A 16465-nucleotide genomic window follows, 5' to 3' on the forward strand; every position below is an offset into this window, starting at 1 on the left:
CCATCTTCCCATTTATCCTTTCTACCGTGGTCTCCTCAGATTACTGTAGAATGTTAAGGCTATGAGCTGTTAAGAAGTTCCTTCCTGTAGTCCATTGTTTGATCCCCTCAGCCCCCATTTGCCTACTGTGTGACTATGAGCAAATCAATTAAGCAGACAGTGCTCTTAGGCTAGGTTCCTCAAAGGTCATTTGAAATGCACACCTAATAACTATCTGTAATCTAAAACTACCTTTCTATTTGCTCTTTGTAAGTGCATGCACATTCCCTTGTGCATGTAACAACAATGCTATGCAGTAAAGCTGTGTACATAACTGCACAGTCATGCTGTCTTGCTTTGGCAGTAGGGCTTCACTTGTCTTCTTTCTTCTTCTTGGCCAGCCTGATGCATCTACTTTCCATTTGCAATCTAACTCGCTACACGCTACAGCCAGAAAGCAGACAATTGTATTCAAATTAAATATATATATAATACGCACACATATAAAGTAAGGTAATGTGACAAAAACAGTCACAAACTCTACAAGTCCAACAAGTCATTTCTTTTCCATTTCCAAACTGTGAGCTTCTTTCTCTACCAGTTTGAGTCCCACATGGTTCTTGTTCTTGCTAGGTTATTGGCTGTAGCCTATGCCTCAGCTGCAAGCAGAAAAAAAACTTCCTTGCCTTAAAGCTGCAGCTGGCCATATAAAAGAGACTGTAACATCTTAATTTAAAGGTACCACTTTGTATTTCATGGCAGCCTGTTTTCAAGGTCGTAGTTTCATAGGACAATACTAGGCCATTGACCCTGAGGACCATTAATAACTTAGCCCCAATACTCCAAATCATTGGTAACTATTGACATGACTAGTTTATTTCTAGTTTTCACTCCTTTCAATGAGGATTTTAGGGGTCAGACTCGGGATATACTGTCAATTGTTCATCAATTCATCCATGTTACACTTAAAGAGGGTCAAAAACCTGCCTTGCTTTACTGAAAGGAAGTCTATATATGGAATATATATCCGTCTTGCCAGCAGATCCTAACTATTTATGTTTAGGTGTAAATTAAGATCTCTTCAGCAGTTGTTGAAGGTGTTAATAATTTTGTAGATGTGCAGGGGTCACATAGGACTTGATCCTTCAAGGCTCTGTAGGCTAGATAAAGGTCACTTCTCAAGCGTTAGTAAGTAGCTCAAAACCAGTCCATCAAAATCAGACATGTTAGATCTGCAAACTAAATTTGTCTACACTGCACATGTTTTTTTATATAAAACTACTCTTAAGTCTGTGTAGACTGACAACCTGGGACAGATCAGCTTTGAGCAATGCTAACATTTTAATGTAAATATATGCGTCAAGCTTCTGACTTATATTGCTCATTGTATATTACTTAAATGTTGCAGTACATTGCCTGTATTGCATTTTATGTTCTAATTCCCAAAAGGTACTATAATGCATTTCTTAGCATTCAGTTTTAAGCTGTGGCTTTGGCACCAGTCATTTGTCTGCATCACTCTCTTCTAATATGTTAGCACCTTGGAGGGGGATTCTATGAGTGCTCCCAGTTTGCAATCATCAGTAAACCTGTACAGCCAGAGGCCTTTGATATTTGCCTTGACTTTTGAGAAGTAGATGCCAAAGAGGAGTGAGCCCATCACAGATTCTTGAGGGACTCCACTGGTGAATGACCTCTTTGAGGAAGTAGTCTCACCATTCCTAACTTCCCGGGTCCTATCTGTGAGCCAGCTGGCTAGCCAGTGTGTTATATAGGCGTTTATGCCTAATTCTGTAAGTTGTCCACAATGCCCAAGTGGAGGATTGTATAAAATGCCTTAGCCATGTAAAGGTAGGTATTATGCACTGCTTTACCTTCCTCTATTGCCTTGGTGACTTTCTCAAAGAAGTCTACCAGGTTCTGTGGACATGACCTTCCTTTAACAAAGCAAAACTGGGATGGATCTAGTGTCTGAAGGTCTCCTATGTCTTTGTTGATCATTCCCATGATAATTATTTCCATTTCTTTGCATATAAGACAAGTCAGACTAATGGTTGTGTAGTTTATTTGATCTGTGGATGGTCCACCCTTATGAAGAGGGTTGACATTTGCAGTTCTCCATTCTCATGACATGAAGCCTTTTTTAAGACTATAGTTAAATAGTAACTCCAGTGGCCCTGATAGGTCATACATTAGACTATTCAGGAAACATTCTGACATATTATTGGGGCCCATTGAGTCTGTGCTCTTGGCCTTAGCGACTGCAGCCAGAACATGCTCTCTATAGTTGGGAGGTGAGTGTAAGGTAAATTTGGAACTTAATTTGCCAGCCAGCAGATTAACTATATCACCCAACTCAGTAAATGTGGAACCATTTATCATCAGTTTGGCACACTGCTATGTGCTTCCTTTGAGGTTTCTGACATAGCTGAAAAGGCCTTATGGTTGCATTTTGCCTGGAAGGCTACCTTGACCTCAAAATTGGTTTAATTTTACTAGATTAGCCCTGTTAGCTAATTGTTTATTTTGATGAGAGAGATCTTACCATTATGGGAGTAACACTTCCTGATTTTAACCATGAATGTTTCCTTTTGTTGTATAACCTGTTTCATTTGCCACCAGGATGTTTTTTTTTTCTGGAGTTAGTTTTGAAATTACTTCTGGTAGGTACAGCAGCCTCTATGCAGCCATTGATATGGTTGTATAGAGTTTCTGTGAATAATTCTGCATAGGCTGCTATGTTCTCTAGGTATGGAAGGGCAGTGAATTTTGAACAACTATCACTAAATAAAAGGTAGTTTGCCTTGGAATAGTTTCTAACTGTTACCAGGTTTACTATGGTTACCAAGTTGATTTTGATTTCAAAGGAGATAGTTTTATGGTCAGACCTTACCAAAGAGGGCTTAATACTGGTGATGGTGCAGCATTCTTCTGTATTTGTGAGTATGAGGTCCAATATGTTGGAACCTTTAGTGGACATATGGAATAACTGGTTATGGGTGTTTGCATTTATGAAGTCCAGGAAACTCTGTGCCTGCAAATGTGAGGCCATGTAGGATTCCCAGTTTAAAAGAAGGGTAATTAAAATGCCCCCTGAACAGAGTGTTAAGTTAGATTGTGAATATCTCCAGTAGGTTTAAGTATGTGCCATGAGTTTCATGGGACTTAGAGGGTGACCTATAGTTTACTAGGTTATGGTATGGCATTTCTTTCTCTGGTGACCTGCACATGGAGAAACTCCAGCACATCACCTTGTTTAACCACCCTAGAGGTATAGCTGTTATTGATGTACATTGAGACATCTCCACCTTTACTCCCTGTCTGTACAGTTACTGGTATAAGAGTGTCGAAGCACTGAAACCTGCCAGTGCAAAGGTACTCTCTGCTGCTTTAAAACATGTCTTGGTAACTGGACAGATGGCTATATTCTTCATGGTGAGGATGGCTTGGAGGGAGTGCAGTTTTTAATTTATGCTCCTGGCATTGAGCAGTAATACCCTGAGTTGATTTTGCTATATCAGTAGGTTTGTCAATTTGGCATTGCCTAAAAAAGGCTCTGTGGGGAGGATACAGTTTCAGCCAATATTCAAAAGCCTAGAGGGGACAGGTGCAGACCATCCTTAGTGAAGCAACATGGCCTGTTAACTATGTCCTCCCAGGCTGACAAATATTGGATCTCCTTGGAATGACACCAGAAACTCAGTAAATTGTTAAAATCAATGATCAGTTGTTGGTATTGTGACATCATCCTTGGAAAAAAGGTAATATGCTGCTCAATGCATTGTGACATCATCCTTGGAAAAAGGTAATATGCTGCTCAATGCTTGGCTCATATCAGCCTGAGATACATAGACAAAGAGAGACTATAATATCTCTCTTCATATATTCTAGGGAGGTATGTCCTCATTTACACCTACACGGACTATGATGGAACTTGAGTACATGTGTAATTTGGTGGATCCTGGCTCCAGATAGGCAACTAGCTATTATCTTCTCATTGTTCTGCATATCCATCTTCAACAATGAGATGCTCCTGGATAAAGTCAGCATGCAAGCCACTGACATAGGTCTCATGTGCCATATGGGGGAGTCTTCATCACCGCTTGAGTGGTCTGCAGACACATTGTAGATAACTGCCATGTTGTCTGCAAACCAATGACATAGGTCTCATGTGCCATATGGGGGAGTCTTCATCACCGCTTTAGTGGTCTCCAGACACATTGTAGATAACTGCCATGTTGTCTACAAACCATTGACATAGGTCTCATGTGCCATATGGGGGAGTCTTCATCACTGCTTAAGTCGTCTGCAGACACATTGTAGATAACTGCCATGTTGTCTGTAATACCAGACCAGGTGGGACCTTATCTCAATGTGGGCACAGTCTATGGCCCTATCACCTCAGAAAAGTAGACTATATCATAGAAGTCCAGCATGATGTCGACTGTCTCTCTCCTTTGTGGCATGTGGAAACAAGATATGCTCCCCAATATGCTGCAGCATGGCATTGATGAATTTATGGGGTATTCTCAAGGCAGATGCATGGATTACCCCCACTGTGTTGCCTGTTGGTTGCTAACAAGTCCTGTAGCTAGTATATGTAAAGACACATATACCTTCGTATCCACTGGGTCAGTTAATCTGCAACTCCCACAAGCCTTCAGATAAGGTTGCTACATGTTTTCCAGTTCCTGTCAATGTCATTAAGCTTGGTCAAATGACACAGCACAACCAAGGGCAGTGATGTGCACCGCAATGGCTACTATGGACACTAAAACCCTGTTACATGTATTCATTCAGTAAAGCTGCAACAACCTCTAGCATATTTCCACTACTTCCTGCATGTACACTGGAGTGTCACTGCAGTTATTAACACTGCCAATCTCACATTATGTTGTGTTCTTTATACATTCCTGAATAACCTCACCATCTTGAGTACCAAGGCAAAGCAGAGCACAATTATTTCCAACATTCTGTAAGAGACTGGTCTTTATTTAAGGTGACTGCTGATGCCATCCCAGGGCACTACATGCTATAATGAACTGACACAACTGTAGTTATTTATGAAATGCAATCAATACATGATAAAAGCATCAGAGTGACACAAATAGGCTCATAGGAGGTTACTAGGCTAATGGCCCTGGGGTCCTTACAAGCCTAGCCAAGAGTTTATCCCCAAAAAAGAAACCTTAGTCAGCACCTGTCACCCCTGTCAACAAGGGACAAAGGTGAAACCCCTGGGACAAATTTATGGTTTCCCATGCACTAATCAAGGTTGCATTTGAAGAGGGTCACTGAAGTACTCTGACATGTATGGGAAGTCTATTCCAGAGATGGGGCAGCCTCTGGGAGACAAACCTGTCTCTCCAGTAGGTTTTGTTGATGCTGCATATTAGATTTAGGCCTATCGAGTGGGTAATCCGTGAGGAGTTAGACTTACAGATATGGAGTGTCTCTAGTAGGGCAGGGTCCGTTATTACCTTGTAGGCGAGACACAGATCACCTCTGAGCAATCTGTATGAAACCGAGTAGAATAATAATGATTTAAGCTGGTCCCCATAGGATAGGTGTTGGAGGCCATGGATTCTCTTTATGAGGTATTTCTGGGGCCTTTCCAGCTGGTGCAGGTGTTTGGAGAGGTACATACCAAACGGAGCATTATACTCAATTATATGTCTAATAAAGGAGGAGTGCAGAGAGGCAATAACCTCCTTTTTTCTGGATGCAATCTCTTTACTTATAAGATGAACCAAGTAAAAAACTTTTCTGACCACTGCTACCACATGATGGTCGAATGTGAGATTGTTGTCAACCTGAGCACCCAGGTCTCTCCACAGGTTGTGTGCTTAGGGGTTGCCATTGATGTGGTAATTAGTAGGGGCCGTGTTTTTGCCGAATGATACGATAATAAATTTTTTGATTACCAAATACATACAGGATAACAATCATGTTTCATGCCACAATACTTTAATTTCATTTATTCATAAATCATATTACATGGTATACAGCTTGAGAAACAACAGTTTGCCTAGTCAGTTCATATCATTAGTCTTTTTTATCGTTCCACGGTTTCCTACATCATGACAATTGCATGGAAAAATAAAGCTATAATAATACCAGTATAGATGGTGATAGATAAATAGATAGATACAAAGAAAGATAAATCAGCCTATGCATATACATTAGGAATGCACTGTTGCACACACAGGAAATGTACTCTTGGTCATATCCATATACAACAGATTATGATTTTTCAAGATGAATAGTCCTTTAGTTCTACTGGACATGTCCATCAAAATACCACCCCACCACACATACTCTGAATCACCAGGCACCAGTCACAAAGAAAGACCTTAATAGCACAACCACTTAATCTACTCAAAGCCAGAACATAATGTACAGAAAAAGCCCTAATAATTGGTAACTCTAAGATTAGACTGTGAGCTTATACAACTGGATGAGGAGAGAGTCACACTGCCCTGTTCTATGGTGCTAAGATTAGGGACATCGCTAAGGCTATTAAGCATATCTAGGATTCCTTTAATGATTATGACCTTACAGTCACGCATGTCTGAAACAACAGCACTGGACCTACCATTCTCCTGGTGATATAGAGGGAAACGACTGACCTTATGAATTCCGTTACCCAAATTGACAAATCTTTTTGCAGTCAATGAGATCCCTCCTTCATCATGGATGGGTTGTAAATATGGTGAAAAGGTTATTGGCTTGGGACCCGCTGTCTGTCTAGGAGAATTCAATGCATATTTACTTGAGAGGACAGGGCTTGCTAGCAATGGACTACATCTATCCACAAAGGGAAGTAGAGTGATGAATAGGCTCTTTCTTTCTCTTAGTGCCCTTTTTAGGAGTAATCAGATTAATAGCCATTCTAATCAGCTCTGTTGCCATAGATGGATAGAGCCCTGACATGGACCATGTTATCAGAATCTGATTAGTGACTCAGGCATCTGCTAGCACCAGCATGCATAGGAAGGGTATGGCTATCCTAGTGGGAGGGGAAGAACAGGAATGCCCAATGCCACAATCCCTTGCAAGAGTGGCAAAAATGTAAAGAGGTGGGGTTCATGCATGAAGAGTGGCAGTCAGTACCCTACAATTCTGGTTGTGTAAGAGTGTGCCATTGCATGAGGAAGGTGTAATGCCCTTGCTGTGATACAGGTCACAAGTCTCATACCTCACGGGATGCTTTAAAGTGATATTAGGGATGCCATCGTGCTGGCATATTTACAAACAGCCCTCATGGCTACCTGTGTGATGGCTCCTCCAGACAGCTCTTGCATCTGCATTACTGGCAGAATGAGCAGAGTCTGACTATGGAAGAACTGGAGCTCAGCATGTATCAGAGCAAAAAAAAAAACAGATATTCCAAGCTAAAACCCATAGTTAATAAAAAGGTGAAACTGAGTTTCATTAATGCCCACAATTAAAAAAATAGGTGCCTAGAGACACCCCTTTACCTTTGAGAAAATTGAGGTATGTGCTTTCACATAGATGTGATTCAATGATCCATCACAAATACCTGGTTAGAAACATATCATCCTGACAAATATCCCCACCAGTTGTGCTAAGTTAACATTGCTCTAACCTGCCCTCCTTTTCACTTTGACCACAATGTCATGACATTCAGGGCACCACCAAACCAAAACAAATCTAATTAAGTATGATGCTATCGTTAAGGATTTTTCAAATGAGGAATATGATGCCCTGAAAAATATCTTTGCATTAATTAGCAAGGACTGTATATTGCCCCTCCCCATGATCTATAAGTGAATCATTCCTAGCCTTCTACAACACTTTAACTACACAAATTCATTCCTGTGAGGCACTAATATAGCCCAAATTCTGCAGTAAATCTAAATGGTTAGAATTATGAAAATCAACAGATTGTTAAACCAAAAGAAAAGAGCATACAAAGCTTTTAAAATTTAACCAACCGAATGCAAAAAAGCTAGGAACAGCAACATCTGGAACAAGCTTACTAAAACAATCAAAATCATTAAAGCTTCATTTGCAGCAAACCTTTGTATTAAGTGGATGAGAACAATAAGGCCCTTCTACAACTACATCCAAATGTGATGTGGAAACAACAACAATGTAATGTTCTAGACCACAGTGGAATCAAAAAACTTTCCATTAAATGGAAGAGAATAATAAGGCCTTTGTACAACTACATCCAAAAGTGATGTGGAAGAAACAACAATGTAGTGTTCCAGACCACAGTGGAGTCAAAAAACTTTCCATTAAATAGAAGAGAATAATAAGGCCTTTGTACAACTACATCCAAAAGTGATTTGGAAGAAACAACAATGTAGTGTTCCAGACCACAGTGGAATCAAAAAACATTCAATTAAATGGAAGAGAATAATAAGGCCTTTGTACAACTACATCCAAAAGTGATGTGGAAGAAACAACAATGTAGTGTTCTAGACCACAATGGAATCAAAAACTTTCCATTAAATGGAAGATAATAATACGGCCTTTGTACAACTACATCCAAAAGTGATGTGGAAGAAACAACAATGTAGTGTTCTAGACCACAGTGGAATCAATATATCATTACAAACAGAAGCAAACAAAGATAGGTAATCACATAGATTTTTCAGGCCACAAAGGGGTACTCATCAACTCTTCCTCCATGCAAAATAAACTCAAATTACATTACATCCAAAGTGGTCATGACTGCCCTCAGTAAGGCCAGAAACACCAACTCTGTGGATAAGATACCAGGAAGCCTTTGTTTGTATCTTTCGGCTTTTCCCGGTTAGGGGTCGCCACAGCGGAACTCCGGTCCGCTAATGATTGGTAGTTGATTTTTATGTGCCGAGTTACCAGCCCTGATGCACAACCTTCAACGAAGGTACGCCTATTCACGCATGTCTCCTCGCAGAAGTCACTCTAGCTGAGAATCGAACCAGACAGCGTCTTACTGTGAGGCGACAACACTACCGCAGCACCACCACCACGAGAACAAAATACCAGGAAGACTAATCTGTGCAATTAGAACTTGCCTGCTACACATGTTATGTACATTCTTAATAGAAAATTAAAAACTGGTGATGTTTCTGATATATGCAAGCAGAATATTGTGAATTCAATCTACAAGGAGACCCTTCTTCAGCAGCCTTGCATGCATATTCTGCAATGTGATGGAAAGGATCACCATGGAACTTATATCAACAGACAGAAGAAGCTTTCTTCTCTGTGTCCTACACCACTATGCTTTTATCAAAGGTAGACCATGTATAATTAACCTCATAAGCTTTGCAGACAGCATGAATGATACTCTGGATGAAGGTTTATCTATCCATTGAGCTCACTATGACCTTGCTAAAGCATTCATTACTGTATCCTATGATGAAATCATACATAAGTCCATGGATCCGATGGCAAATTAAACCATGGTTACTTAGGTCCAGAACTGGCTCTATGGTTGTAACCATAGTAAGTTAGGTCCAGAACTGTTTATATATTCGTAACCATAGTAATGTAGGTCCAGAACTGGCTACACAGTTGTCTGCAGCATAGAAAAATGTGTGAACTCCTACTGTCATTGTCTCCTGTCACCAACAGAGTCCATCAAGGCTCTGTCCTGGGGTTTGACATCATTTTCTCAGCTGTCAAATCTGACTCCAGTGTCTAGGTCATCATATATACAAATGTTTGCAAACCTAGGCAGTACTGTCATTAATTCCACTGTTATTACTTCAATTCAAAGAGCATTTAATATTTCACATAAGTGGAAGAATAGAAATGACCTTGCCTTTAATGGCATTTGGCACCTTCCAAAAGTTTTACGCAGTATTAATGGCTGACAGCTAAAAGCTGATAAAACAGTAAAATACTCTAGAATCTTTGCTGGTGATGGCCTTTCATTTTACTTATAACATCTTCCACCATCCAAACAACTGCCCTTCTCTTAAACACCTAGTTCAGTCCTATTCGTGCTACTGATACTAAGGCCCTCCAACAAAAACCTACTAAAAGTAATCAAATCTAACAGCTGTGGAGATTCCCTATTCTCAAACCAAGTATCTAAATTATGGAATTCCCTACCACAAGCCATACTAAATACTTCCAACACTTCCAAATTCAAACAACTACTAAAGGGAACCTAACCAACAGCTGGCTTTGCTCCTATACCAAACCAGGCTGAAACATGTATCTCTACCTCTAACACTTTATTACTTGGACTGTCTAGCTAACTATTCAGTTTCACCACTATACTTTTTATCCTGATCTTCCTTCAACCCATCTGTTTTTTCCCTGTCACTCATATCATTTTACTCTCTTTCATTACGACTATAGTTCATGTTACTATTTCTTTTTCAAGTTTTATTAATGTCTTCTCTAATACTTGAATGTCATCTCTTATACTTGAATAAAAGTATTTTTACTTTTGACTATTGTTAAACTTTATTTCGTTTCTGTAAATTTTTTTCTATGGAGCTTTTCTCCCTGGGCCTCCACTCAAAATTGGCCTTTGGCCCAGTCAGACATTCCCTGTAAACAAATGTAAAATAAAATAAAATAAATAAATAAAATTGATACTCATATAGCAGTACTATCCACAAAAGATACAGACTTGTCCACCTGATCTCCATGGGGATGTAAATCATGCCAAAAAAGTAATTGTAATGATCTCCATTTAAACAGCTCCTATCAGGTCACTTATTGAATACTGTACCCTATTTTCTAACCTACTCACATGCCAGCTGGTGCATTTGGAGAAGGTACAAAGGTTCTTCACTACCTGAAGCAACGCCTTCTGCGTTTGTCTTATAGTGACAGACTACAGCAACTCTCCCTTCCCCCTCATTCTCTCTCTTATCATCTTCTAGAAGACCTCTGTATCGGACTACCAGGGCATTAAAGGACCACTTCAAAGTCAAGTCAAAGTCAAAGAAAACTTTATTGTCATTCAGAGCTACATCACAGAGTAGCTGAACGAAATTGCAATGCTTCCTTCCCAGTGCAAAAACATACATACAGAGAATAATTATAATAAAATGACATAAACTAAAATAAAAGTAAAATTGAATAAAATAATAACATAATGACCAGACACACTTTACATATAAATAGAGCTGAGTAACATGTGCATGACATTACTATAACATAGTATACGAATCACATCGTGTAGAATACACCCCTACCACCGTTGGCCTGAACATAAGAAGACGCTCATTCTCGGAAAAAATTGACATAACCTGTACTGCAAAATTGCACATCTCAGAGATGTCCACATCTATGAAATAAACTTCTCCTCTCCATTAAACTGAGCTCATTAATTCACGCCTCCAAGAAGGAAATGAATGACTGTATGGACACCCATAAGTTCCAACGTGGGATACAGGGCATCAAGCTTCGTTTTGGTCAGTAGGCCTAGAGCTTGTTAACCAAACCTATGAACCTATAAACCTTTAAGTGCTTGTATGCCCTTATTGCTTTGTGAATGCTGTTTTGAGTACAATTATATTTTAATGGAGTTTTGTAGAAGCAGTGTATGTATGTATGCATCCCATGGATATGAAAGTATGGACGGAAGTTATGCTAATGCAGAGAGAAAGATGGAATTCCTGGGCTTTCTGTTGTGTTTCATAAAATTCTGAGAGTCATCATGTCCCTTTTTTCATGGGAGTTTCATCTCAGATTTAGAATATTAATCTTAAAGAGATCATGGCTGTGGAGGCACGTCACCCACATGTATTGTTGAAGGCCTTGATCCATTAAGAGATAGTGAGTATGTGTGAAATTGTGTGGTAGAATGTGAGTTTGTACATAGTGTGTTTGTGTGTGTGCATGCATGTGAGTGTATGCCTGTGCCTTTATACATGTTTGTGTTGTGTATGTGTGTATGTGTGCGGCTATGTGTGTGGTGCTTGTTATGCATGCATAAGGCTTTTATGGTATGTCAGAGTGTTCAAATGTTACCTGGTATAATGTGTGTGTGTGTGTGTGCATTTCAACAAAAATTAACTTGGAAACTCTAAATATGTTTGTCTGTTGTGTGATAAATATACTGCACTACAAGGTTAAGGAACACTTTTTGTCAAAAGTGGTGAAACCACATTCCTTAGCAGTTCAACATCACCTTTGTAAATAAACATTTGTGTCCCTCATGTTGTCTCATTAAAAAAATGAAGATAAAATGCTGATTTCACACCTGATTTATGGAACCATTAGAATATCTCTCACTATCTAACACATCACACCTGCAACAATGTCATAAGCACTATTAATCAAATAATGGCAATACATTAGCCATTGAAAATGGTTCCCTCATAACATTTTTAGCAGCATTATTTGAGAAAGTAGTTAGCTTTTAGCTAACTACTAGACTGGAAATAGAATAAAAGCAGCAGCTAATGGACTAGACAACATGGGAAGAACATTTTGTACTACCCAGTATGGCTTGGATCATATAGATCATAAGGAAACTGCATAAGCACTGTGCCAAGTGCGTTGACAGGGCAGGCTGTATGTATCATACTCTGCAGTGCTCTGCACATGATGCATAACTTTAAACTCCAGTGTAGCTCAATCCTGAAGATGAGCCTCAGTTGGTGCATTTATCCATTATCAATTGAAATGAGAAAATAATGGAACAGGGAAACATTAATGGGGGTTTGCATGGATAATGGGAACTGGAACTTCCTAGCCCACTGCACATTGCATGAAAGAAGGAAATGAGCCCAGTTTTAGCATATTGTTTATGTATTACTGAACTTAACTGCTGCAACATCTGTATAACCCCAGTACAGTGTATTACTAAAATAATCTGCAGCAACAAGGATTTATTGCATTAAAATTTATACTGAGGCATTTTATGATGCTAATCATGAAAAACATTTTACTGTAAAATGTTGGTGGAACTCGCTATTCTAAAGTATAGGATCACAAAACACAACTCTTGGGGTTCTGATTACTGTATTGCATGTTTCCTTACAGGTCACGGAGACTGCGAATGTGGAGAGTGCCTGTGCCGCAGTGGCTGGACAGGAGAGTACTGTAACTGCAGTACGAGTACAGACACATGCATGTCTGATGATGGCATTCTCTGCAGTGGATTTGGTGAATGTAGATGTGGACAGTGCATCTGCACACATCCAGGCATCTCTGGTGATAAATGTGAGAGATGTCCTACCTGTGGTGATGCTTGCAGTTCGAAAAGGTAAACTACCTTCATTTTTTTTAACTTCTGTTGACTTTCGATGCATAACTATTTAAAGATACAATTTGATGTCAGTGATTGTGCAGAATAGCAAAGTACCTTGAGTGTATGTCTAAAATTAATTTTAAATTAAACTTATTTCTTTATATTAAGACTCCTGATTAATCATCATTTTACATACACACACACACACACACACACACACACACACACACACACACACACACACACACTCACACACACACACACACACACACACACACACACACACACACACACACACACACACACACACACACCCACACACACACACACACACACACACACACACACACATACTTCACATACTTTTATAGTTGTTGCAAGTAATCAAACATGGTTGAGAAGGAAGAGAGAGTTTATCATCAACATACTCCAAGTAAGAACTCATAAACTGCTTAGTGAGACAGAACATTGTCTGCTTCAGCTAGGAATCAAACCTTACTGGAAGAGCATCAGGGCTTGTAATCCAGAGAGTCAAGTATTTGATGCCTAACTGAAGCGCACACTTCTGAAAAATACTAGTAAAAATGTGTAAAAGCATAGCTTTAGTGGTAGAGAGCAAGTTCCACAGAGCTATCGCAAAAAGTGCTTTTGAATGCACTGACTGATGCAGGAAAATAACAGGTACTGAGTTTGTCAGAGCTCCATCCAAGTAGCATGCAGAGTTTCCTTGGCCACTAACTATTAGGAGTAGATATGCAAATACTTTTTAATCATGGTACAAATGCGAAAAGGATCAGCTTTAATCTTAAGAAAAAAGACTAAAAATCTAATCTCAGATTATTATTGTGTATAAATCGGTTTGTAGTTTGCAGAATATACAGGACTTCTCATTTAATTGTTAATTAAATGTGTTATGACCAGACACCATAAAATAGAAACACTTTCTTGGCTGTTATTAAGAATGTCTTACTATTTTGTTAGATTAATCTTACATTTCTTAGTCTTTAGAAATGTATACCCCAAACACAGACTAAAGCATGACATAATATTGATTTTACCAACCAGCATATGAAGTGTCATATGTTTTCATGTAATTACTTTTTTGCATAGTTATTAAAATTTCATCTTTGGAATATTATGGGATACAAACTTTTACAATAATCAGGATATGCTTACATTATACAGTAAAGTGGTATATTGCACTTATTAATTTTAGCTGTGAACAGATGCCCAACATAATTGTTTAACTATGAATATTTTTCAGCTTATGAATATATGAAAACCATCCATATTTTCATTAACTGGGAAAAGTGATCAGGTCAGAAGATATTTTTCAGTCATGTTTATGCCACAGACATAAATGTAAATGCATGCAATTATTTCCTAATGCTAACATTTAAAAGGCTTAAATAGTTACAGTTTTACTGAATATATGCCCAGATGTAGATGACACAGCAATACAAGTTCAGTAAGATCATAGAGGTCTCAGTTGCAGTCCGTGTCTACCATAAACCAATGCCTTCTGGCAGCTCCAAAGGGACATGAGTGGAGCACATGAATAGTCCACTTTTTTGCACAACAGAGCCGGTGCTACATGATCTGGATCTTTAGAGAACCAGGTTACATGGCAACCAATGAAGGGATAACTATTTCTCCCTAGAGGTACAGTGTTGGCCTCCACAATGCATTCTAATGGACTCTCAGCTAAAAATTGTAACAAGGCTCTGTGCTCATAATGCCACACAAGTAGCATATGAGCATGTCCGTCTGTGTTTTAAATAAAAGAAACCCTTCCACAGTTGTAGTTGTAATAATAGTTGCAGGATAGTCCTCATATCTAGCATATTCATTCCTGTTCAGTAGCTGTAACTGTAAAACTGGTTATTTTCTATGGCACAGAATATGGATTATATAGGGTTAAAGCTATTCATCTAGCTTTCAAAGTAACCACCATATCTTGTGGTACACAGTTAATGTAGAGAGGCCATACAGAATATAGCCTTCATGGAGGTTAGACCACATCTGTTGTGTCTGTGTGCTATCAATTAAGCTATTAGATATGCCATGGCATGAGAACTGGGGAAATATAGCAGACGTGAACAAATATATTACAGAAGTGAATAAATGCATATACGTATTCAAGTGTTTCTGTGTCTGGAACTATAGACATGTAGTTCTCAGTAGCAACACAGCTCAAGTATATTCCTCAGTCTTCTTTCATTAGAAGAAAATCTGACTGCAAATCATCAAGAAATTCAATTTATTCATCACTGCAAGTGAATTAACTAAAAGGTATCTGAAGATATACAGTCTGTTTAATAATGCTGGGGAGGAAGCCATATAGGAATGCAAACATTTCACTTGTCTTGAAGAAAAAAAAGACAAAACAGTAGCACTCACTGAAAAAAAACAGTAATTATTGTCCCTTTCAGCCTCTCAGGACAAGACTTTTGGGCAAAGCCAAACACAGTGTGTAGGAGAGGGGAGCAAAAGCCCCAAATCATGGACAGATTTTCAATATTGCTCATGTAATCTTAGAACATTGTGTATTAGCATACATTTCTCAAGGATATGAAGTCTGAAACTCAAATGTTTATCATTATTTAGTAAATGCAATTCCTAATGATTTGTCAAAAACTCACAAATTTTATCAGGATAGACCAGAAAAATGAGACAAAATCTGGACATTCTGCAAAATTCTGAATGGTTGAGAATTATTCTGTCAGTCCAGAAAAAAAGTTTGACACTTGTTAGACATTTGTTATTTTAAAAAAGTAACAGGTCACAGAGAAAACAGAACCAGATACATTGTATTTTTGAGGTATAAAATTCCATAACAATGGTCAGAAAATTGTGTTATAAGAAATGAATAACCAAAGGAGTAGGCTATTAGAAATAGCTGACCTCATGAAAGGCTAATGACATTTGTAGACCAAGTGAAATGTATTTTCCATAGCTAAAATAATTACCTGAGAAAGAGAATGTGTGTAAAATAAAATGTCAGGCAAGTAGTGTAACAAAAGTGAGAAATAACAGCAGGATGCATTGCAAAAGTAATGAATATGAAAAAAACAGAGCCACATGAAAGTTCAAGTTGGAGACAAGAATGTAATAGCTGGTTTATAGCATTTATAAGTGTTTGCTGTACCTGCCTGTTCTTTGAGAAAAAAAAAAAAAAATCTCTTGTTTTTCCTGCTTTACTGGGTTAGATTAGTCCAGTTTCAGAGTTTGCTGATTCCTGGGCTTTGTTTGTAGTTCCTGTGTACTGTTTCCTTGCCTTATTTGGGGGAAAGGAAGTTACCTTGC

General features: G+C 38.7%; 1 protein-coding gene across 1 annotated transcript in view; it reads left to right on the forward strand.

Annotated features, from left to right (window-relative positions):
- ITGB6 (integrin subunit beta 6) overlaps nt 1-16465 on the forward strand; it is a 920643-nt gene that overhangs the window by 658601 nt on the left and 245577 nt on the right. The window contains exon 12 of the mRNA XM_044074743.1: nt 12952-13174. Within this exon, the coding sequence (XP_043930678.1) occupies nt 12952-13174 (223 nt within the window). The remainder of the gene's footprint in view (nt 1-12951; nt 13175-16465) is intronic.

Source organism: Protopterus annectens, chromosome 6.part0, assembly GCF_019279795.1.
Source record: "Protopterus annectens isolate FY-2018-M chromosome 6.part0, PAN1.0, whole genome shotgun sequence".
Taxonomy (NCBI): Eukaryota; Metazoa; Chordata; order Ceratodontiformes; family Protopteridae; genus Protopterus; species Protopterus annectens.